This window comes from Drosophila sulfurigaster, chromosome 3 (genome assembly GCF_023558435.1).
Source record: "Drosophila sulfurigaster albostrigata strain 15112-1811.04 chromosome 3, ASM2355843v2, whole genome shotgun sequence".
In the NCBI taxonomy this organism is placed as follows: Eukaryota; Metazoa; Arthropoda; class Insecta; order Diptera; family Drosophilidae; genus Drosophila; species Drosophila sulfurigaster.
In genome coordinates this window covers 23191134-23215478 of record NC_084883.1, presented here as the reverse complement: position 1 = coordinate 23215478, position 24345 = coordinate 23191134, and the positions used below count along the sequence as shown (strand labels likewise).

General features: G+C 40.0%; 4 protein-coding genes across 8 annotated transcripts in view; 3 read left to right on the top strand and 1 right to left on the bottom strand.

Annotated features, from left to right (window-relative positions):
- The first annotated feature begins 240 nt into the window (after window positions 1-240).
- LOC133840184 (uncharacterized) lies at window positions 241-3351 on the top strand. Its single transcript, XM_062271875.1, has 3 exons — window positions 241-439; window positions 495-1441; window positions 1504-3351. Exons 1-3 carry the CDS (start codon window positions 343-345, stop codon window positions 3163-3165), a joined length of 2706 nt encoding a protein of 901 aa, XP_062127859.1. The 5' UTR covers window positions 241-342; the 3' UTR covers window positions 3166-3351.
- Window positions 3352-3744: 393 nt separating this feature from the next.
- On the top strand, window positions 3745-5910 carry LOC133840185 (neprilysin). The gene has a single exon (XM_062271876.1). The coding sequence runs from the start codon at window positions 3804-3806 to the stop codon at window positions 5625-5627; it is 1824 nt and encodes a 607-aa protein (XP_062127860.1). The 5' UTR covers window positions 3745-3803; the 3' UTR covers window positions 5628-5910.
- Window positions 5911-6914: 1004 nt separating this feature from the next.
- LOC133840595 (diuretic hormone receptor) lies at window positions 6915-18761 on the top strand. 3 transcript variants are annotated; one of them, XM_062272520.1, is made up of 12 exons: window positions 6915-7198; window positions 14206-14876; window positions 16317-16434; window positions 16497-16683; window positions 16742-16838; window positions 16899-16992; window positions 17211-17371; window positions 17459-17569; window positions 17636-17821; window positions 17883-18007; window positions 18187-18237; window positions 18653-18761. In XM_062272520.1, exons 2-12 carry the CDS (start codon window positions 14640-14642, stop codon window positions 18747-18749), a joined length of 1464 nt encoding a protein of 487 aa, XP_062128504.1. In that variant the 5' UTR covers window positions 6915-7198; window positions 14206-14639; the 3' UTR covers window positions 18750-18761. The 3 variants fall into 3 exon arrangements, with proteins under 3 accessions (XP_062128504.1, XP_062128506.1, XP_062128505.1); XM_062272522.1 differs by having other exon boundaries at window positions 18438-18761; XM_062272521.1 differs by lacking the exon at window positions 18187-18237.
- The window catches only part of LOC133840593 (probable beta-hexosaminidase fdl), a 19527-nt gene continuing 13584 nt past the window's right edge, over window positions 18403-24345 (bottom strand). For 2 of the 3 annotated variants that reach the window (XM_062272518.1, XM_062272517.1), the window contains exons 2-6: window positions 23045-23227; window positions 21737-22281; window positions 20939-21674; window positions 20561-20879; window positions 18403-20504 (exon numbers count right to left, since the gene is read on the bottom strand). In XM_062272518.1, the coding sequence (XP_062128502.1) occupies window positions 20250-20504; window positions 20561-20879; window positions 20939-21674; window positions 21737-22281; window positions 23045-23208 (2019 nt within the window). In that variant the 5' untranslated portion in view covers window positions 23209-23227 and the 3' untranslated portion in view covers window positions 18403-20249. Of the gene's footprint in view, window positions 20505-20560; window positions 20880-20938; window positions 21675-21736; window positions 22282-23044; window positions 23228-23859; window positions 24009-24345 lie in introns of those variants that run through there. The other variant, XM_062272515.1, reaches the window with a different exon arrangement.

The following is a 24345-nucleotide window of genomic DNA, read 5'->3' as shown; positions in this document are numbered from 1 at the left end:
CTATAAACAGCTGCACAGATTCAACTCAAATTGGCAATCGATAGATGATTGTTTCCAAGTTCGATATGTTAAAATATTATTAATAAAATGACTTAAGTACGAAACTCAAATAAGCAGAATTAATTTGTCTTGCTTACTTAAATATATGTTATTCATAAGCATTTAATTCTGAAGCTCAGCATAATAGCGATATTTGTTATCGATTTTGCTTCGATTGCACAGTTGTAATCTTGCCGGTGGTGACCAACACTGTGAGTGGTAGCCGCACGTGGAGCAGGCACACATTTTTTAAAATTATTTTTCTGCCAGCAAAACGTGTGTTTTTTATAGTTAACTTAAGAAATGGGTCGTAAAGCTGAATACAGTGAGAAACAAAAGAAGGGACCTGGCCGTAAGGCACGCAAACAGGGTCCACCCACGTTTCCAAAGAAATCGTTTGGTAAGTCGCGGTTAAGGTATTTTAGGAGCATATTTTAAAGTGCTTGTCTTTGCAGCGCCTCTGGAGGAAGAAGATAAAAAGTTGACACATCGTCAAAAGCAGCGCATGGTTAAGCGCGAGCAAAAGAAGGTGGTACAAAAGGCTAAGCTAAAAGAGAAGCGCGCCCAACAACCGCAACAGCGAAAGCAGAAGAAATACAACAGTGACAGTGAACCAGAAGAGGAAGAGAAGGCGAAGCAACAGGCGGAATCTTCTGACGAGGAAGTACCACAGCTGGTGCCAATTAAGAAGCAGAAATCTAATGGTATTGCACAGAAAAAGCAACAGCAACCGAAAAAGCCAGTTTCCGATGAGGAGCCAGAAGATGATGATGAAGATGAAGATGAGTCTGATGAGGAGTTAGAGGAGGATTCTGACGGCCAAGAGGAATTGGATGGCGAGGAAGAGGAGACGGAAGATCTATATGAAGATGATATGGAAGAGGAAGTTAGTGACGACGATGATGAGGCACAAGTCGGTAAATTGGATGATCTATTTGCTGACGATGATGACGACGATGAGGAAGCCGCCTCAGAAGACGATGAATCGAGCGACGATGAAGATGAAGATGGCAGTGATGACGACGATGATGAGAATGACGACAAGTTGCCCATTGAACAGGCTAACAAAAAGCTCAAGAAACGTCTAGCCAAGGAAGCTAAGGAGGCCGATGAAGAAATGCAAATGACCGTTGATCAGTCGGAAGTGTTCCAGCTGCCAGAGCCGGGTGAGGAACTGGATGCCGAAATGTCACTGCAGGATGTGCAGCAGCGCATCAAGGATATCACTCAGGTGCTAACTGATTTTGCTAAGTATCGCCAGGAGGGACGCTCCCGTAGCGAGTATGTGGACCAGCTGCGACGAGATCTCTGCTTGTACTACAGCTACAACGAGTTCCTCATGGAAAAGTTGATGGACATCTTCAAGTTGAGCGATCTGTTGGAATATCTAGAGGCTTCAGAGGTGAGTAGTCAACATAACTAGCTTTTTAACACATTTTAACCTATTATCTTTAAATTTCTTAGGTGGCACGTCCCTTGACCATACGCACAAATTCACTTAAGACTCGTCGTCGTGATTTGGCTGGTGCATTGATCAATCGAGGTGTCAATCTAGATCCACTGGGCAAGTGGACCAATGTGGGACTGGTTATCTTTAACTCGACTGTGCCATTGGGAGCCACGCCTGAGTATCTGGCTGGACATTATATGATTCAGGGTGCCTCGTCAATGCTGCCAGTCATCGCACTCGCTCCGCAGGAGAATGAACGTGTGTTGGATATGTGCTCTGCTCCAGGTGGCAAAGGATCACACATTGCAGCCGTAATGAAGAACACGGGTGTACTGTTTGCCAACGATTCGAATCGTGATCGTATCAAGGCTGTAGTGGCGAACTTCCATCGTTTGGGCATTGTAAATGCCATCGTCAGTTGCGAAGACGCTACCAAATTCCGTAATATAATGACTGGCTTTGATCGTGTGCTCCTCGATGCACCCTGCACGGGCACCGGTGTCGTCTCCAAGGATCCCAGTGTGAAGACCACCAAATCTGAGATTGATGTGCAACGTTGTTATAACTTGCAGCGTAAGCTTTTGCTGACTGCCATCGATTGTGTGGATGCCAAGTCCTCAACGGGCGGTTATATTGTCTATTCCACTTGTTCTGTGCTGCCCGAGGAGAACGAATGGGTTGTCGATTATGCGCTGAAGAAACGCAACGTTAAACTCGTCCCGCTGGGCATTGATTTCGGCGAGCCTGGTTTCACCAAGTTCCGTCAGCATCGTTATCATCCCAGCTTGAATCTAAGCAAGCGATTCTATCCACACACCAATAACATGGATGGTTTCTATGTGGCCAAACTGAAGAAGTTCTCCAACACCATACCCATCACCAAGGAGGAACAGGAAGCTGATGAGAAGCAACTTGATGATGCAATTGCAGCTGATGAACCCGAGTCAAGCAAAGCCACAGACAATGAGGAGGAGAAGGTGGAGGTGGAAGGTACTGAAGGTGCGCCAGATGCACCACGTAAGCTACTGGGCAAGCGTGCCGGAAAACCGATACTCACCGATGTGGAACAGGATCTGAAGAAGAAGAAGCTCGAGCAGAGTAAGACAAAGTATGTAGCCAAGGTGTTTGAGAAGCCCGTGAAAGTGCCCAAGAAACCCAAGCCCGAAAATCCAGCTGCCCAGGAGACTGTCACCAATGGCAAAAAACAAGCAGAGAAGCAGTCAAAGAATGTGGAACAAACTGAAAAGTCTGCGAAAGGTCCCAAGAAGACCAAGGCCGAGAATTCAACACCCGCTGTCCAAGAGTCGACAACCAATGGCAAAAAATCAGAGAAGCAGTCAAAGAAGCCTGTGAAAGTGGACAAGAGCTCAAAACCCGCTGCCCAACAGGCGACACCCAACGGCAAGAAATCCGAGAAGCAATCCAAGCAAAGTCCCCAACAAGCAGAGTCCAAAAATAATGGACAAAGTCCCAACAAAAAAACGCCCCCACAGAAACCTGCATCGAAACTAAGCGAAAAACTGGCTAAGGCGAAGCGTGTGGATGTGGATGATGTGCCGCTGCTGGAGGGCAAACCCATTAAAAAGCAAAACAACCTGAAAAATAAGTCCAAGCAGATTGGACAATTGAAGAAATCCAAACCGAATGCAGGAAAGAAACAAAAGTTTAAAAAGTAAATGAAGCAAATCCTCCACTTAGTATATAGAATTTTACTAAAATAAATTGTCGGATACGTTTTAGAGCTGAAACTAATTAAGCTTAGCATCAACTTCATCTGTGCATAACAATGCGTAACCAATTATTTAGTTTTTATGATAATTAAACGCTTGGATTATAAATATAGTTATATTCAAGGACAAAAATTGTGTTTTAATTTGTGCAAAAGAGTTAAATAGCTTAAATTACTATATACATATTTGGTTTATATCTTGCAAATATTTAAATGCGTTCTTAATATTTTCCAAAACGATAATTTTTGAGTGACGCGTTAGTACAGCAATTATTCTCTATAAGAAACATAATTGGGATTGGGGAAAACATGAAAAAGAATTATTTTCGAATTAGTATTTTAATATACATAAATAAATAAATGGGGGAACAGAGATTATTATTTTTCTAAGAAAAACAAATAAATAAATTTGTTAGTTTTTTTTTTAAGTATAAGGTTGTCATTGTAAAGTTATTTTTACAACTGTTTCACTGTAGTTGATTTCATGCAGTTATTTAAATTCACTCAGGCATAAAGATAAAGATTATCCAAGTTTGGATGAAATGAATGCCCCCTTTCATGGTCAGTTAGAGAAGTGTTGTTATAATGAACGGTTTGATATTGTTTGCGCTGAGCATTGTCCTCGTCTCGGGACTATCAGAGAAGGAGATTAGCATGCTGACGATGCGTGCGATTCGTGCAAATTTGAATCGTCGGGTTCAGCCTTGTACAAGCTTCTGGGGCTATGCTTGTGGCAATTGGTCATCCAGCTATGTGGACAACTTTCAGCTGGTCGAGGAGCGTTATGTGCTTGCAATGATTCCAGTGCTAAGCGGCAATTATAGTAAGGAGCGAATGAAGGCGCCACGATTGATGCAGAAGATGTCCGACTATTTCCAAGCTTGCACTCGCGATCAGCCCAAAGTTGTGGAACTACCTCAGGAGCTGCGTTCCGCTAGCTCCGAGTGGACAACAGCTGTGGCGAAGCTGCGTAAATACGGATTGAATGGTGTGTTCTTTGAAGAGACCGTGGATGTGGCTTACAACGATTCCTTGCGTTCGGTGGTGCAGCTCAAGATGCCCGATAGCAGCTTCGATGTAAAGCCAACGACACAATTCGATAGAGAGTTGTTCGCACTGCGCTCAAGGTATCGCAAGGAAGATTCTAAAGTGGAATCCTGGACGCTGTTGGAACTGAAGCAACATTTACCACAAATAAAGTGGCAAAACTACTTCAACGAGTTGCTCGAAACAGAGTTGAATGAAACCGCTTTGCGTCTGGAAGTCAGCGATGTGGATTACTTGCGTGCCATGGGCGAGTTGCTGCAGCGAAGCAACAAAACTCAGCTGGAGGAGCATCTGTGTACCCGTCTCGTCACCTTAGAGCGAGCAGCTCGACCCAGGACATCAACAGCAGCTGCCTGTATAAACCATATGCGCGCTTTGCTGCCACTTGGCATGAACTACATCTACGATCAACTTGTGTACAGCAGCAGGTCACAGGATACGCCACAGTTGGACGAGATATTTGGCGGTTTGCGTGCCATGTTTGGCAAGTATTTGGATGCGAATCGCTTGCAATTGAGTGCCGAGCAATTGGATTATGTGCGTGCCAAGCTGATGGGCATTAAACTCAAGATTGGCAATCTTCCCGACCCCGTAATATCAGCAGAGTTCTTTGACACTCACTATGAGAGTGCCAACTTCTCGAACACGGATTTCCAGCACAATCTGTGGCAAGCATTGCGTCTGCGCACCCGATTGCAGCATGCCCCATTGTTGCAACCAGCTGCAGCATTGGATATGCATAGTTACTATGTGAATGACGATGTGTTTGAGGCACGCAATGCGCCGTACTTTGAGCCGGAGCGCAATACGCTGACAGTGCCAATGATTTTCATGCAGTTTCCGCTCTACGATTATCGTCAGCACTCGATCTTTCGGAGCAGCTTGATGGGTTTTATACTGGGTCACGAGATGAGTCATGCCTTTGAGCACGAAGGCATACTTTACGATGCTGCTGGGAACGAGTCGCCAATCGGATTACGTATACGCCAGCTGGCCACTTTTCAGGCGGCTCTGAAGTGTGCGCAGCAAACGAGAACCGTATCGCTGAAGGAGCGCTTGGCTGATTTCAATGGCCTGCAGCTGGCGTATGATACATTTTTTGGTCTGGATCATAACTCGCAACAGTTGGTCTATCGGCCATATGGCTTCGATAGGGAGTTTGTGGCGCCCCAGCTGTTTCACATGAACTTTGCCCAGTTCTTTTGTGGCCGACTGCCGCCGGCCATTGGCCATGACATGGACGATGTGCGAGTCAATGAAGCCGAGAGGAATTTGCATCAATTTGCCATCGATTTCAAGTGCCGACAGCAGTCGGCGCCGCAGTCGATGGGCTGTGAAATGTGGCGACCCATCGGGCAATAAAAAGTAAGAGTGCAAGTGCTCAACATTAATATACCCTGTGTGCACTGTCGAACACATTTGTGGTATATTTGTTTCAAAAGTATATATCTTAGTACTTTGAACAACATATTTTTGGGGGTAGTCTAATTACAAATTATTTTCCTTATCATATATTATACTATATTAATTTTGTTGTCATGTATTGTGTTTGTTTATGGCTAGTCATTAACAGTTATACAATTATTAAACAAAAATGCATAAAATTTATATCGGGCAAAGTAAATAAATCTTTTATTTATTTTGTATAAAACATATTTTGAAAATACTTAGGTTTATGTTATTACTCCAAGACTTTAAGAAAATCAAAATTTTTCAGAAATTTAAATTTCTAAGAAGTTTCTATATGCGAATACATATTGTTATTATATATCGACAAAAAGGTGAAATAAGATCCAATTTTTGCTTTCTAGATTCTTGCCAAAAACCATTATCAAGTGACAAAATTTTAAACGGTTGCTTTGATTAAACACAAAATAATCTTTTCTTTTTAAAACTGCACTCTATTATCGAAATATTATTTACAACCTATGTTAACTATGTACAAATATTATGTGTTTTGGAATGTCCAAATAATCAATAAACCAAATAACACTTCAAATATGTGCATATATTAAGAAATTATCAAAATACAGCATTCCAGTGATATGCCCATTGATACGCACTTATCGCAGGGTGTTAAATCAACACAGTGTTGATATGTTTTCCTTAGAAATAAAATGTATTTAACGGCCCATTCAAATTGATTGTCAATTGCAGTTGACAGGTAAGCGCGCAGTCAAAGCGACAAACGGCAGCGACAACGTTGACGTTGAAATCGTCTTGCTATCGCCCGAGTGCCAATTGAATGCAAATGCAAGTGTGCAAACAACGACAAGAATGCCGGTCTCACCATAGCGAAAGCTCTTTTACTCCATTGTGCTCTCTTGCTCTTACGCTCTCTTTGCTCTCTCGGCTGTGTTTACGCACGCAAGCACACACACACACACACAAACACATTTGCAGGTGGCCATAGCTACAAGTTGCCGCAAGCGATGCGACGCGTGGTCCAAAGTATCCTGTGTTGTTTGTGGGCGTCGTCTGTGTAACTGTTGCTCTTGCTGTTGTTTTGTTGTTTTGGGTTGTGTGTGTGTGTGTGTGTTGGGGGGGGACTTTGCTCTCGTTGTCTCTCTCACTCGCTCGCGCGCCAAGCGTTGGCAGGCAAGACAACGCTGGGCAAAAGCTCTCCTCCCGGTCGTAGTTTAGCGCTGTCATTTGCCGTTATTAGACGTGAATTTAGCACGACGCCGTCGGGTTTTGATTCATTATCTCTACAGCGAGAGATACGTCGTTGTCGTTGTCGTGTGTGTTGTCGCAGCCTCCGCAATCTTAATAAATTTATAGAATCTAAATAACCGCAGCAATAATAACAGCAGCAACAACAACAACATTAACAATATCAAACAACAACAAGAGGAAAAGGAACAACAGCAAACAAATTGAGACATTGCCGAAGGCTATTTGATTATTTGTATTTGGAAAATACTTTACTTTAGGTACATATTCAAAATGGGTTTTTATAATTTTTTGCATTTATTATCTATAATCAAGAATTAAATAGTTTGCGTGTGATCAACAAATGTGAAATGTGCGTATGTTTCTCTATGTGTGTGTGTGTGTGTGACTTGAGTAATAAAAATGATAAAGACGATAAACATTCAAAACGATGGCAAAACTGACACTCGACTTCGGCCAGGGCCATGTGTATGTTATGTTAGAAGTCGTCGTCGTCGTCGTCGTCGCTTTCACGTCCAAGTGAGACGGGTGAGACGATAATTTCAACATTTGTTGCACCCACGACACGCTTCTGACTTCTGACTCTTCTCTCTCGTATGTGACTGGTTTCACACTTAAATTATAAAAAAAAGAGCAAGAGCCAACAACAAAATCAACAACAACAACAACAACAGAAAAGAAAAGAAAGAAAAACAACGATGAAAATAAATTGCCATAATGCTGGATATAGTCTGCATAACACGATGCGCAAATAAGCTGAGCCGATAAAAATGATCTTTTCTTAAGCGTAGCGAATTCCGAGGCAGGGGGGCTGATCACTTAGCAGCTCGCTCCATTGGCACACAATGAGACTATTAAATTGGAGAATAAGCATTTGATTGCGACTAAATATGTGTGCTTAGCGCTTGAATAAATTGAGAAAAAAACACACACTCACACACACACAACAAACGAGCATAAACAATTTCAAGATCTTTGCTCTCTGTGATGATCATGTTGATCAGTTGATTCACTTGTATTCGCATTCATGCTGTTTGTCAGCCCTCGATTTAAAATCCTTTTTAAATTCCACGAATTCTGCATTATTCTTCTTACTCATTCAATTACACATACTATATATATATAAATTATTTATCTATTGGATCGGCCAGATCACAGCCGTTAGATTGCAGTTTCTGTCTGCTGTTTGTTGCTTTTGTTGTTGACCAAATATAAACATTGTTACATTTTGCAGTGCGTTCATTTGCCTCCAGAACACTGGCTGAAAATAAACATAAAATAAAAAATAGACAAGAGCAGAAATACACACAACAACCCCAACACTAATAATAAAAATAAAGTAAGAACAAAAACAAAATACAAAAAAAACAACATAAAAATAATTGAAAAGTCGAAGGCCAGCATTCGTCTCGACTGCAAGTTACCCTCCACAAAAACCAATATATGAACATTTAAGTACAGTACTTATAGCATATTGTAAGTAAGTGAAATAAATTCGAGAAGTTGCCATGTAAATTATTTAAATAAACATTAAACTCTTTACGAACGTTTTCGAGGGTTTTAACCCCCCCATAATAATGATATGTCTGGCTTTAGGTTCATATCATGCTATATTATTTAGCAATTGATTTGAGTGAACACAGTCGAACTTGTAATTATATTACATTAGTTGCAATTAGATGACAGCCGAGTTGTGTTAGTTGCAATTAGATGATAGCTTGAAAATAGGACTGTCAATGATAATGCTAATAATTTGGAAAAATATTTACATATTTGTTTGAAATGTTTAATAAAATATTTCTTAAATTTTGAACTATGAAAGGTGAAAAAGATTTGCACCATTTCATAAAGAATGTGTGTATAATAATAAAAACAATTAATAATTTAGATAATTTCATAACATAAACGAAATACAAATTAAAAACCAGTAAAGTACAGCTAGAGTTGAGGGTGCTTGACTGTGAGATTGAGGCTACCCATTTTTGATAAAAGCAAAACAACGTGGTATTATTCTGAAACTGTACCAGCTTAATAAAACGACAAAATAATTAATACCAGAGGCTATATATAGTATATCGATATACTATTGTGCTCAGAATATATCAAAGCTTTAATATTAATTTCGGCGAAAATCTAAAACAAAATCCATGTGCCTTTAACAATAACAAGTGCTGTCGAAAATAATTATGGGTCCATCTCATATGGTCCTTGGGATCTATATGTTCATACGGACAGACAGACATGGCTATATAGTCTCGACTGTTGACGTTGATCAAGAATATATACCTTAAGAGGTTAAAGATAACTCATTCTGCTATATACCTCATTTGTTATACCTTTCTACCCTACGAGTTGCGGGGGTGAGAAATGTAAGAGAGTTGTGCACACTCTTTTTTATAAACAATATATATATTCATATATGTTTCATTTACATACATTTGAATACAGCAAATAAGGCAAATACAAAATTCACTCACAGTTCCCTTAGGGCGCAACTCCTTGAACTAGATAAAACATCCTTAGCTGCGCTTTGAAAGCTCGTTCCACTCCGATAAGCTTAGAAAATGGAGTTTAATATAAGATGAGATTTCTTAATGATTATAGTACATTCTAAGCTCGATTGTTTGTGCTACACTCAAGCCGTGTTCACTCGATGTTAGTGCCCATTTTAGTTGGCCTTCACTGTGTGTTGGAAGTGCTCGTTAACTGCAATTCACTTTGGTCTGAAGTGCAATCAGTTCAAACACTTTTCGAGGTACATAGTAGCTGGAAAAGTTGCCAATTGCCAACTGAAGTGCAGTTGTCATGTTCGAAGCGAACGCCCCTTAGTTAGCTAATTGATACTCCATTAGCTGCGTCACGGTTAATAGCTCGAAATTGAAGTCGTTGCTCAGGCGACAAGAGCTTACACTCGGCCCACACACACAAACACACACACCGGAGAAACAACAACAACAACAACAAGACAAGTGCCCACACAAGTATTACGACTGAAATAAAACACACAAAACTTTGTTCAAGAAATTTCAGTTTGTTTATGGATTCCTTTTTTTTTTTGCTGGGTGGCGGGAGGATTCAACTTTGACTTCAGTATTGAAACGAGTATGTGTGTGCGTGCGTGTGTGTGTGTGTGTGAGCAGTCAGCAGGCCATAAAATGTCTGCAGCTTCTTCTTTAATTTATTCTTCTGAAATTTATATAATAATTGCAAATGAAATTTTTTTGCTTCGCCCGCACTTTTTTTCCACTTCCTTTATTTATTTTGTGCGTTTTTCGTTGCGCATAAAACAACTTTACACGCTAAGATGCTCCGAACAGAGGTCGACAGGTTTTTTTTCCTTTGGCAAGTTCAAAGCGTATTTTTTTTTTTAAAGATTTCTTATGCTGTTGTCGCATATGAAATTAAATCGTTTGCTACTGCGACGTTGCACATACGACACGTGCGCCACATGAAGTTAAAGCATTTGTGCTGCTCTTTTTAATTTGTAAACTTGTGGCTATAAAAGCAAATACACACACACACATACACACACACAGGAGCACAGCATGTGTTTGTTTGGCTTAACGTTGTTTGTCTGTTTTGACCTCGCAATTGGCAATTGGCAATTGGCAATGGACAAAGCATTGAGGAAGGCAGCAAAGGCAGGAAGGCACAATGCCTGGACAGTCGCCTGTCCAGTCCAGTCCAGTCCAGTGTATGTGTGTGTGTGAGTCTGTGTGCAAACAAGCTATTTATTTGCTTTCCGGCGTCCATAAATATCGATCATCATAGCGCCTGACTGCATCTGGCTTTTGATTTGCGCCCTTTTTTCCAGCTCCAGCTTTTAGCTTTAGCAATTGCCATCACATCACATCGCATCGCATCGCATCTGATGGGCAACGCTTTATGCATTCATTCATAAAATTCTGTGTACTCATTGTGGTCTGTGCGAGAGAGAGAGAGAGTGTGTGTGCGTGTGTGTGGGGGGTCTCTGCGTGTGAGTTGTGTGTATGTGTGTTTTTACGTGGCTTTTATCACGCCTGCAGTTGACATAGACTCAGACTATATACGACTCTATACACACATATGGCAGCACATTGGCCGTTAATAGCCACAAAAAGACATATAATTGATTGGGTCTCATATGATAGCGTAGCGTAGCGTTTTCTTTATCGTAAGCTCCCCGCATTATACAGCTCTCCCATATGCCTTCATGCCCCATAAAACTTACAGCGATTATCACATACATTTGTATATATGTACATATATGCACAATGTATATAGAATATAGTTTTCGATTGAATTTTTGGTTTTTCCATTTGTTTCGATACTTAATAAATCAATTATAGATCGCAAGCAGCAGCAGCAGCAGCAGAATCGGCAGCAGAGGCGGCGGTGGTCTGGTAAATATAAATATAAATATAAAGTATACGCGGCGTTGCAACGCAAGAATAATTTTTGCATTATTTACATTGAAGAACCAGCAGCTGAGACTGTCTGTTTATTTGGCTTTAGCTTTAGCTGCTAATTGTGCGCATTAGTAGGCAAATTAGCCGCTTCTTTAATGGAATTCGAAGCACAACAAGCCACAAACCACAAAGCAAAAGCAACAGGCAGAGACTCAAGAGAGAGAGAGAGAGAGAAACAAAGAGCATATACAAGTCATAATCTAACGCACCCGGTGCAAATATTGCGTTTGTTTGCCACCATCACCATAAATAAATCGCAGGCAGCCAAATATTTGAGCACGGCATGCGCCACTTGGTGGTGGCACTTCTCCGTCTGTCCGTCCGTCTGTCCGTCTGTCTATGTGACTTCTTCATTGCCTCCAAAAGTTGCCAGGAAATGCTCGAGATGCATGACCCTCTGAGCCACCATCTCGCCATAAATAATTCATGGCTATTTTTGGAACTACACCAAGATCAAAGTCAAGTGGCCCAAGGGAGGGCAGCAAATATTAGCATTAGTCAATAATATGCTTGACCATTTTGCGTATTTAGATGGATGCAAATTTGATTTGGCATCCGTTTTCATTAAACATATTTATATTTGGTTTGCCACCAAGCACAAACAACTAGAGCAAATAATCAGCAGCAGCTCATCAATCTCTTTGACAATTGATTTTGCCCGTTTGCAGAGCACATCTTTAATTCTGACATTCTCATTAACACGGGTGACGTTTGTTTGCTGTTGTTGGTTTGACTTTTCTGTAGCATCATTACCTTGTTTAACGAGCATGTTGAACGAAACGAACAAACGAGCACAAACAACAGCTTTGATATTTCGACATGCGCCCTTTGACATGAGCTCCGCCCTGAGAACATCATCAACATCAACATAAAACAGAAGCAAGTACACACACACACACACACATATATGTATATACTATATAGACTTGCAAGTACTTTCAGTTTGACAATGACAAACTGTGTGTGTGCGTGTGTTGGAGTGTGTTTGGCTGGTATTTATTCATTAATAAATAACTTGACACTCTTTGTTTTAATCACCGTATACAGCAGCGAAGACCCTCGAAAAGAAAAGCGAAACTCTTATTTGTTCTACTCTCGTTTTTGTTGTTCTTTTGCCTGCCTTCAGTCAGCTTCAGTTCAGCTTTTGTCCTCACGTTTGAGTCAATGTCGTTGCCAAGTGTAAATAAAAATAAGAAACGAGCACACACACACACACACACACACTCCCGTATGTATAATTAAGTACGCACTCAAACTCGTATAATTATTACCCACCTGAAGCAGCTTTTAATCAGAATGTTGGCAAAATATCACATTGTAGTTTTTTCGGTCATTCGCTCTCGACTTGGATATACGTAGATAGAATAGATAATGATTGGCCGAATGAAATTTTAAAGTGCAAACTGTTGACAGTGACGAATCACAATTTCCAGCGATAACAGCGAAAGTCGAACAACAGAGGTAAACTGGTGCATACGCTGCGTATGCGTAATGCGAATGTGTCGGTTATCTAGATAGTTCTTCGCTGAATAAAAGTAAGAAACACCTTCTCAAGGGCATTCACTAAAAATTAACATGCTCGAAATAAAAGTAATAGAAGTCGCTAGCATTATCAATTTCATAAACTTGTATAATAACTACTGACATCCAGTGCGTATACGTAATAATAGTAAATGACGCTCTGTAGATTTATCTTTATAGCTCCTTTGAGCAATGGAAACTGAAAGTGAAACAGATTGTATGATGCGTAAATAATAGCTGAGATATTTCCGTCATTCACTTCCTGGCTTACAGTGCGTATGCGCAATTATTTGACAGAGTTGATCGACGCACATTTTCGACAGCTGATAGTTAAATTTAGTCGACATCTTTCAATTTTATTTTAGAATTCACATCATCATAAATTGGACCAAAATAAATTGTGAGCACACTTTGTTTATTATTATTATTATAAATATAGATTTTATTGACATGTGAAGATTAAACAAAAAAAGTTCGTTTTATGTTGTTGCCAATAAAATAAAATTCAAGCGAAATATTTCCCCTTCGGAGGCATATGATCAGCCTTGCTTTTCCGCACCTTTTAATTATACAATACATTCTGATGATTGTCTACGTCTATGTAAATTACGTGATTATTTGATACACATGGTAAATAATCAGACGGTGTTTTATTGCACCGCCTGTTAACAGACAGATTGAAAATGTGTATCAGGTAATCAACGATTGGCAATTAACAATTGTAATCGAAGCGTATTTGGGGCTTGTTGTTTGTTCCATAGCCATTGCCATTTCCACTGCCAGTGACTGACAGTTAACACAGTAACCCCGCCCCAAAAGTGTAGAGGCCATAAAGATTGTTGTTTATTATTTATCTGCATATTATCTACACAAACACAAACACTAATGCAAACACAAGCACACAAAAGCGCCGAAGGGAGCGGGATTGCCACGTGATTTAAGCATGTATTATTTGTACAGATTTCTTTTTAGAGTAAGTTCTCCTATATACGAATGCGAATGCGAGTGCGAGTATCTGGCACAACTCAGCGGCATATCTGGATATGTGCGATATATATTTGAGCAGTCTATGAGCACTACTATATATCTTCTGCCAACTGGGGGCCTAGCGACCTTGCAAGACGCTTTTTCGGGTGCGGAATTGCGAGTTTTTCTGGGCTAGGTATATTTTTTCTATATTATTTATTTTTCGGGGCTTGGACATTGCGTGAACAAGTTGATATCAGATAAAGAGCCCAAAAAGATACGGAGCATTTCTTTAACATTTAACATTCTTTTTTTGTTCATTCCATTTCCAGCTTGTCAGCATACACATATTTGCGCAATTTGTGTCTTGTGTCTGAGGTGATCCGTTTAATTGCGCAGCGCATCGTGTCGCTCGTCGCGTCGCGTTGCTCGTCGCAGAGGGAATGCGAAAGTGTGTCTCGAGTTCAGCGGCAGCCGTAGCCTGTCCACACTCCACAGCTCACACACAGATGACGTCCCGTTGACATGTGCCCCGTTGGCCATACACGACGAGCGAAGAGTGCGAGTGCGAGTGTGAGGAAGTGTGCCATAAAAAGTGCGTCGTTTACTTGGAAGGAAGAAGAAGAAGAAGAACAGCAGCAAATGTGCAACGCATCAATGCAACATTGTGACACACAACATTACATGATAACAGGCTGAAAGAGAATAATCAAACAGCACACACACACAAGTTAATTACTACAACGTTACAACATTCCTTTGGCAAATGGCTGACGACGATTTGCGGGCTTTGGTAGAGATGCTGGATGAGAATCCAGCTGAGAATAGTGCCAATATATTTGCCAACTTCTCGTTGGACATGCTGCAGCGAGCTAGCGCACTAATTGGCGCCCAGCAGCCATCGCACAGCGGTGATCCCCTCCTCCTACCCCCCATCAATCGCACCCTCGAAGAGCAGTGCAAGCATCAGGCAGACAAAGTCTTCGACTCACAGCACAGCACGGTGAGTTCTTTAATCTGCATTTAATTCACCTTCAAGTGGCAGTCAGACAGAACTCAAGAGCATCTTCAAGTTATTTTTGCATGAATATGAATATGAATTTGAATTTCATTCATTGTTGAGTCATTCAACTAGCACGTGCTTGGCGCTTGCATTTAATATTTTTTAGCAAACAATGTCCAATTATATTTATGGCTATCAGTGGCAAATGAAGTGAGCTAGACAATGGGGAAAACCATTGTCATCATGCATTATGTGCTACTATAAAGATATTAAAAATTATAAATTAAATTGATAACACTCATATTTTACACACTCTGTTACAATGCGGTGCAGCGTCTAGTCAATTGTTATGTGAATTAAATAATCTAACAAATAAATGCAAAAAATATGACAAATTATAACAAAATCGAATGGTAATGAAAATGAAATAAATAAATAATTTTAAAGTTGTTGCATAAATATGAATATGCTTTAAAATTTTTCTTACATTCAAATTCGATGGTACCAAAACTTAATTTCTAACAAAAGCAAACAACGTCTTAAATAATTAAATTTCAAAATAATTAAACAAAGCATAAAAGCAAAGGAAAACATGTGAATTTTCTTCAAGTTTAAAGCAAATAATTACAATTTTATTTGATCCACAAAGAGAATAATATGGAACATAATTAGAAATATTCTTATTATTTAAGTATCAATTAGTATAAAGCACAAAAGCCGCAAGAAAATATTAGAATTATGTTCAAATCTAATGCCGATATTTATGATAAAATTAATAAAATCAATGAAAGCACAGAAAGTTTTTGTTTAAATAAATACTTTTAAAAATACTAATAAGAGAAAAGCCTTTATATAATACTATAAATCAAATTTTCATCCAATAATATTTATTTAAAAATAATAATAATAAATAAATAATAAACATAACATAATTATAAATATTATACAAAAAAAAAAACAAAGAAAATACAGAAAGTTTTTATTTAAATAAATACTTTTTAAAATATTAATAAGAGAATAGCCTTGGTAAAAATTTTAATAATATAAACCTAATTTACAATCAATAATATTTATTTAAAAGTAATAAAACAGCAAGGAGAAAACATTTCAATTTTCTTCACGTTTAAAGCAAATAAACATTTACTTGATTTATGAGTAAATTAATCAAGAACATAATTATAAATATACAAAAACAAAAAAACCTAGAAGGTTTTTCTTTAAATAAATAAATAAATACTTTTTAACATTAAGAGAAAAGCCTTTAAGTCGGTTAGGCGCCGCTTATGTTTATCAGAAAAGCACGTACGAAATGTTCTGCTCTAAGGTTGAGGAAACAAATAATAATTGAATTTATTTATGTTTATAAATTTGTTTTGTGTACTCTCTGACTCTGTCCCCCCTCTTTCTCTGTTTTTGCAATATTTGTTCAATGGGCTGCAGACTTTGTACTGTCCCGCGTCATTCGACTCGGTTCTCTGCTGGCCCCGCACAAATGCTGGCACCTGGGCAATCCTGCCCTGCTTCGAGGAGTTCAAGGGTGTTCACTACGACACAACAGGTGTGTATGGCTGTAATATGTGTGTGTGTGTGACCTTTAAATAATACTGCAATTGCTTACAGAGAATGCAACGCGATTCTGCCATGCGAATGGCACTTGGAATCATTATTCCAATTACTCCAGATGCTCAGTGCCCGCTGTTCCTGAATTTTCGGCTAGTGTCGATCTGCCATCGAATATCTATGTTGGCGGTTACTTTATAAGTTTTGCCACATTGGTGGTGGCTCTCATTATATTCCTAAGCTTCAAGTGAGTTGCAGTTGCAAAGAATTAGAAATTAAGTTATGTATTAATCTTCAATTGACAGAGATTTGCGCTGTTTGCGTAACACAATTCATGCGAATCTGTTCCTAACCTACATCACCTCCGCACTCTTGTGGATTCTCACGTTCTTTCTGCAAGTGGTAAGCATGTGATTATATTAATCTTTACGTCCCTTTTTCTAATCTATCTTTTGTGCCCAGGTAACCACCGGATCTAGTCATGCTGGCTGCATTACGCTGGTCATTATGTTTCAGTACTTTTATCTGACTAACTTTTTCTGGATGTTCGTGGAGGGTAAGCGAAATAAAAACAATTGAATACAAACAGTTTGCAATCAAGCAATTGAAATTCATTTGTTACAAATAATAGTAAATAAATAAATAAATAATGCATAAAAGAGCCACTCAAGATTGCCAACTCTATTCGTCTGTATTCTTGCTGGCCAATCAAAAGTTTCGCTAATTTGATTACAAAATAAATATAGATTTTTGAGTTTAATTATTCTATCGCAGGCCTCTATCTCTATACTCTTGTGGTGCAAACATTCTCCAGCGAGAACATTAGCTTTCTTATCTACGCCTTGATTGGCTGGGGCTGTCCCGCTGTCTGTATATTGGTGTGGTCCATTGCCAAAGTATTTGCGCCGCATCGAGAGAATGAGCATTTCAATGGCGTAAGTGCGTCATCAGCTTTCGGCCTTTGGCTTGCCTTTGGCTGCCTCTTCTTGTGTAAATTATTGATAACTTATTTATGAATTTAGCTGGAAATTGAATGCAGTTGGATGCTTGAATCTCAAATTGATTGGATATTCAAGGGGCCCACCGTATTTGCGATACTAACTAATTTAGTTTTCTTGATACGCATCATGTGGGTAAGTCTTTGACTTTTCTCTTCAATTCTCTTTATCATCATCTAATCAAAACTTTTTTTCCTTCAGGTATTGATTACCAAATTGCGTTCGGCTCATACGCTCGAGACGCGGCAGTATTACAAAGCATCCAAGGCGCTATTGGTGCTAATACCGCTCTTTGGCATTACGTATCTGCTGGTCTTAACCGGGCCCGAACAGGGCATCAGTCGGAATCTCTTCGAAGCCATGCGCGCCTTTCTGCTTAGCACACAGGCAAGAAGAAGTGAATTTCATTTTGTATCTTCAATTTACTAACATTTTTCCCTTATCTTAGGGCTTCTTTGTGGCATTGTTCTATTGTTTTCTGAACTCGGAAGTGCGACAGACGTTGCGGCATCGTTTCATCAGATGGCGCGAGAATCGGAGTATACATCGAAGCAGTTCATTAAAGAATCGTAGGTGAGTGGGCAAGCAAGTTAATCGTTTTACTCCATAATATTGTTATTGTTTTATTGTGGCTTACGCATTGCATCATTATTATTGTTCAATGTTAGTTTGTTGATTCGTTGATGTAATTATTGTTATTGTTGCTGCTGTGGCTCGCTGTTGTCACTTAACCAAATTAATTTCCATTTCAGACATCGCGCATCCAAAGACTACTCGCAACGCTCGCGTACTGAAAGTCTACGGTGCGTATACGCAATGCTGCTACTAATCATGTAGCTGCAGTTTATCGCCCCCCGCCCTCTTAACACAAACCTCCCACGTCTCGTTTGAACTAACTCAATGACTGCATGATGTGTGGTTCAAAATTTTCCTTCTTTTTTTTTTAATTGATTTCTTTATGATTAATATTTTTATTTTTTGTTTTTCTTATCCACAATTTTAGGTTGACCTCAACAAGTCCCGTGCCAACTGGACACTATGAATGATTATTATAGTTTTAGAAAATACCACCGAGATTTACGTTTTTTTATACATACCTACATGTTAAACATACCGTTTTGTATATAAGTATTGCATACACTATTAAAGTATTATTTTTTCATCATATTGGAATCCATTCTGTGTGTATTTGAAATCTCCATCTCGATTCTCTTGCAGTACCGAGGAATGCGTCATCTGCTTACGTCCATCGCCGCATACACGACTGGGATCATTGAAACGTTATCACAGCATTGATTTAACCGATTTCGTGTAATATACTACTAAACTAAAATCCAACCCAAAGGCCAAATGAAAAACGTTGCATTGCTTAGACTCGACTTTTAAGTTTATTCTTGTTGAGAAAGTGACTTGAAGTTACAGGAAAAATGTTTAAAACTAACGTATTTGTATTATACTCGTATGTTTTAGTGGTAAAATCTCTCACTTAAATGTTTAAGTACACAACGAAACAAAATTGTAAACATAATTGTATAATTTATTTTGGATAAATTAACATTAGGATTGTGCAGAGCGCAACCAATCTGAAATGATCAGAGACAAAAGAGACGAATCGAAATTGTTCCGTATTCAGTATTCAGTTGCACTGTGCACGACTACGACTATAGTAAATATTATTAAAAATTAGCTATAGATTTGCTAGATATTTAATTTTACATATTACTTTTTGTTTAGTCGATTATGTGCCAATTCGTGCAAAAATGTTGTTTATTACAATTACATTTTTCTTTTTAATGTATATTTCTAACCCTAGGTTTCATTTTTTCATTCATTTATAATTTTTCTTGTTTTCTTTTTGCTTGCTATTAATTTATTTTCTCATAAGGTCACATTGTTTGTATCACTGATAAATGTAATTTAATTTAAACAAACAATAAAAAAATAAACTAAAGTGAATTGAGAAATGAAATGAAAGAAAAATAAAAAAACATAAAACAATTTACTCTCACACACAAATATGCATATGTATAGTATATGTTTAATAAAAAAATATCATATAGTTTGCGAATAAAGCTTTCAAAATATCAAAATTGTCATCATTGTATTAGTTCTTACAAATTAGTTTTACCTGTCGTGTGCATGAGTATGAAATCTGCAAATACATTAATTATTTATTCTACTAACTAAAGCTATCACTGTCAACGCCACAGAAGCCTACAGCATTCGGCATTGGCATTGGCATCGTCTCTGAATTTGTCCCTACACTTTTTGTTACTTTAAATATTCGGCAATTATTATTTGTATACTTTAAATGTACTCGTATATGTATGTAGTATGAATGTGTGCGTGTGTGTGTGTTTGTTGTCTATGTGTGTGTTTATATCTGAGCGAGCGAATTATACTACAACTAAGCTAGGCATGTATATTGTATATATATAAAAAAGAAACGCCAAATGAGATTGAAATTGAAATACAAGTTCACAAGTTTTACAAGTTCACACGGGGCTGGTCTGCCGGAAACCATTTGGTCTGCAAAATATTTTTTGTGTGGTGTAAAAAAGGCGTCTTCGGGATGCCTCATCTTTGCATTTTTTTGTTTTTTCCTTTTTTTGTTTTAGAGTGGACGCTTAACGCTTAATATGTATTGTTAGTACACGGTAATAATTAAAAAAAATAACAATTACACTATGAACTAATTAACGCACAGAGTGTGGGGTAAGGGCGGGGTCTGGCTTGAGCTTGGCTGAGATGCTCCGGCTGCTTCGAATTGGTAATCTATCCATTGTTCTTTCTCTCGCTTCACTTAATAATAATATCAAATGCACTCGCCGGGATTCTGTGCACAATATTTGGGGAACAACGCTTCCGCCTTGATGCCCAGCTCAACCAGGCGATTGCGAAACAGCGAGATTCGTCGAAACACATCCGGCTGCACAACATCAAAGTCATGATCATCATTCGGATCTGACCACAGGCGTTCAGCAAGCGCCGCCGCCCGAGGCCATAACCGATTGTCCAATTGATTCTCATCCACCTGCTCGGTCCACATGCAGGCCTCACCGCCCAGCACCTGTTGAAGCACATAGTTATTTCCAGGCTTGAAAGAAACAACTCTAATTACGTTACCTGTTTGCGTCGTTTCTTGTCGAGACGCATTCGCTCCCAGGGACGATGCTTGTAGACATTCTGCCACGTGCGATAGGGCGAGCAGGCAGCTTCGCCTGTCGCTCGCCAGCTGCCAAAGCCGCAGTCCAAATACCAAGCATCCACATGCGAGAAGATGACGTTGTAGCCATTATCGAGGAGATCATAGTTCTCCTGCCACGTGCTGCCGCCCCAGATCTGCACCACGAATTGACTGTTCGGAAGACACTTGGTGTTCGTGAGCGCGCTGGACCAGACGGCCACATACTTGGGCGGCACATTGCCATTGGCCAGTTTCAGTCTATAAACAAAAGGATGATAAATTAGATTAATTTCATATTCAAATTTTGGTCAACTTACCTCGCATTGGACTGCAGCATAAAATCGCACCACAGACCACGCAAATCCGTGTCATTGAAATACTGCGCCCAACAGTCCAGATTCACTTCGTCGCCGCCCAAATGGAAAATATCCGTAGGCCCCGACAGCTGAAGAAACTCCTCGTAAAGGCGCTGCAGTATGAGGTAGGTGTGGTTATTTTTCGGATTCAGTTGGCCGCAAGGCGGCTCGCCACAGTAAAAACTCCATGGCTGCTGATTGATGCACATCGCCAATTCGCCAAGGCCACGTTTGGGTCCCCAATCCCAGCCATTGCCCGCATGCGCCGGCGCATCCAACTCCAGAAGCACTTGAACACCATAGATCTTGGCAAACTCGACCACCTCGCGCACATCCTGATCGCTGTACGTTTCGCTCTCCGAATAGGCGCCATGCTCGGCCAGTTCAGGATAATGCCTCGACACATATGGAAAACTTTGTGCATCCGTGATGTGCCAATGGAAACGATTCAGCTTTGTTAAACCCATGGCGGCAATTGTGCGTTTGATTGCCTCCACCGAAAAGAAGTGCCGAGAGGTGTCCAGCATAAGGCCACGATAGCGAAACTTGGGCACATCGTTGATCAACGAGCTGGCGTAGGTGTGCAGCAAACGATCCTCATCGTCATACCAAATGAGCTGCTGCAGCGTGGACAGTCCATGGCGGGCGCCAAAGAACGTGTGTGCCGCAATGTGCACCACCAGACGCTGATGTTTAACTAGAGAAGAGCGAAGGAATTAATTGTATATTGAAGGAGATATTCACTTTCACTTTACTTACAAGTTGTGCTTAAGTGGTAGCTCTCATTGTTGTCCAGATTAAAGTCAATTTCGCCGGACTCGTGCACGGACAGCTTCACCTGAAGACTTTCCAAGTCGCCGGCACGTTGCAGGCCAAAAGTGGAACCAAACAACGAGGCAGCTGGCTGCGTTTCAGGCGCCGGAGCTTCGTTGTTATGACGTCGCTGCCTGGACGTCGCCTCGCTAACCAATGTGGCTGCTGCCGCTTCTGGTGTGTGTATGGCATAATCCAAGCGTTGTATTTGCCGCAGATCCCTGACGAACCAATCGAAGGCGATCTTCAGCAGCTTGGACACCTCACGATGCGGCGTATCCAGCTGCAGTTGCACATCCTCGACCGAGAAGCGCAACGTGTGCGCACTGATCATCGATTTGGTTGTAGGATGTGGCCAAATGTTGATGTCGCCACAGGTCATCGAGCAACTGGTGAAGGAGACACGCTTCGTGTTGCTCGCATTCTTGCGATAAGGTGTGCGCACACATCTATCGTTCTCGCATTTGTATGTCCATGACTTTTCCACCGGTCTGCAAAGTGATTTCATTTGTTAGAACTTCATTTTTATACCCGCTACCCATAGGGTAGAAGGGTATTATAACTTTGTGCCGACAGGAAATGTATGTAACAGGTAAAAGGAGGCATCTCCGACCCTATAAAGTATATATATTTATGATCAGCGTCAACAGCCGAGACGATCTAGCCATGTCCGTCTGTCCGTCTGTGTGTCTGTGTGTCCGTCCGTCTGTCCGTATGAACACCTAGATCTCAGAGACTACGAGAGATAGAGCTATAATTTTTTTTTCGACAGCATTTGTTATGTTTGCACGCAGATCAAGTTTGTTTCAAATTTTTGCCACGCCCACTTCCGCCCCCGCAAATAAAAAAAATCGAATAACAAGCGTAATTTTAAAGCTAGAGTTGCAAATTTTGGTATATATAATAATAACTATAGTAGTTATGATTCCTGAAAATTTGGTTGCGATCAGATAAAAAATTGTCGAAGTTATAAATGAAATACTTTTGTATGGGCAAAAACGCCTACTTATAAGGGTCTTAGTTACTTTGGCTGACAATCTGGTATATTGAGCCGTCTATGGTATATTTTGAATGCAGTACTATATTGATATACCAAACATACCATATTTTAGTATTTTTTAAGTATTTTCGGTATATTTTCAAAATGATACCGCAATATTTTGCCTTTATTAAAAATGGGTAGCGGGTATCTCACAGTCGAGCACACTCGACTGTAACTTTCTTACTTGTTGCATTTGGTAGAGTGCTACTTACATGGATAAGTGATTGCGATCCTTGTGATTGTGTGGCCGCAACTGTGAATCGCTGTATGCCTGTGTCTTGATCACGCCCTGATTCCAATAGAGCACTGTCAGTATGAATACCGCACCCGAGAGCAGGACGAGCAACGCACGACGCAGCGAGACGGCCAGCGACATCTTATAGAGGTACCGTAGGCTGTGGAGTACAATTTAATAATATAGCTCGTTATCAGTGTTGACATCATCAAAAGGTGGAACACATATACACACACACAGAAAGGTTGACAGAAAGTTGGCCAAGTTGGCTTCAAAACAAATTAAACAGTTAAGCAAACAATAATGTACAGCAATCAAGTCAAGACCAACACAAAGGACTGTCTTTTGCCTGTCGACGTCCAATGCGGGTGACCCACAAAAGAGAAACACAACAACAACAACAATGACAGCAATAAGGAACTGTGTCCACACTTTGCACGCATCGAACTTTAATCAATGCTCGCGATTTGGATGACTTGAGCTTGAGCTTAACAGCCGATAAAATCTTAAGGAAACCCATTTTGCCCCTCCGGACTCGCCTTATTTCTGTTGTTCTTTTTTTTTGGGGGGCTGGCATTTATGACACATAAAGCGCATATGAAAACTGTTTGTTTTCCATATAAATCCTGACACGCAATGCTTAGCTAGCCGCGGTTTATCCCTTTCTTTTTTGTTGTTTACCCTGCTTGACGGCGCATAATGTTGCTTCTTAAATATCAACAATATGCTTTGTGGCATGCCCCAACCAGTTAGCAAGGAAACACATGTGTGTATGTGCCTGGTTATAGTTACCCAAGATGCGCTTGACCAAGCGGACGACGATGGATATTGGATTGCAGCTTATATTGCATGCCGGCCAACAATATAGCAATTGATTTCATTGTAGCGTGTGCCATAAAATGTAGATTTTCAAAATGGAATTTATCTATTGCAAACTTGACAACTATTTGAAAGGCTGTGCCAGCTATAAATCATTGTGGAATAATACCCTGAATTATTAGCAAAAAACCATATACATATATGGCACTTAGTTAACTGAGCTGAGCAAACAGAAAGTTTGTCACGGCGCTGACATTGTGTTTACCTATCGATTTGTTGGCTAAATTAAGTTAACATTGCCGACTTTAAAGTGTGTCAATTACAGGCGAACGAGAACGAGAACGAGAACAACGCCCCGCCCACATATGAGCACATTCAGGGACAGGTCTGCAAACTGGTGACTAATGCTCCTGCTGTGCACACTAGCAATTGCCCAACTAGGTGTAGTAAGTATATTAG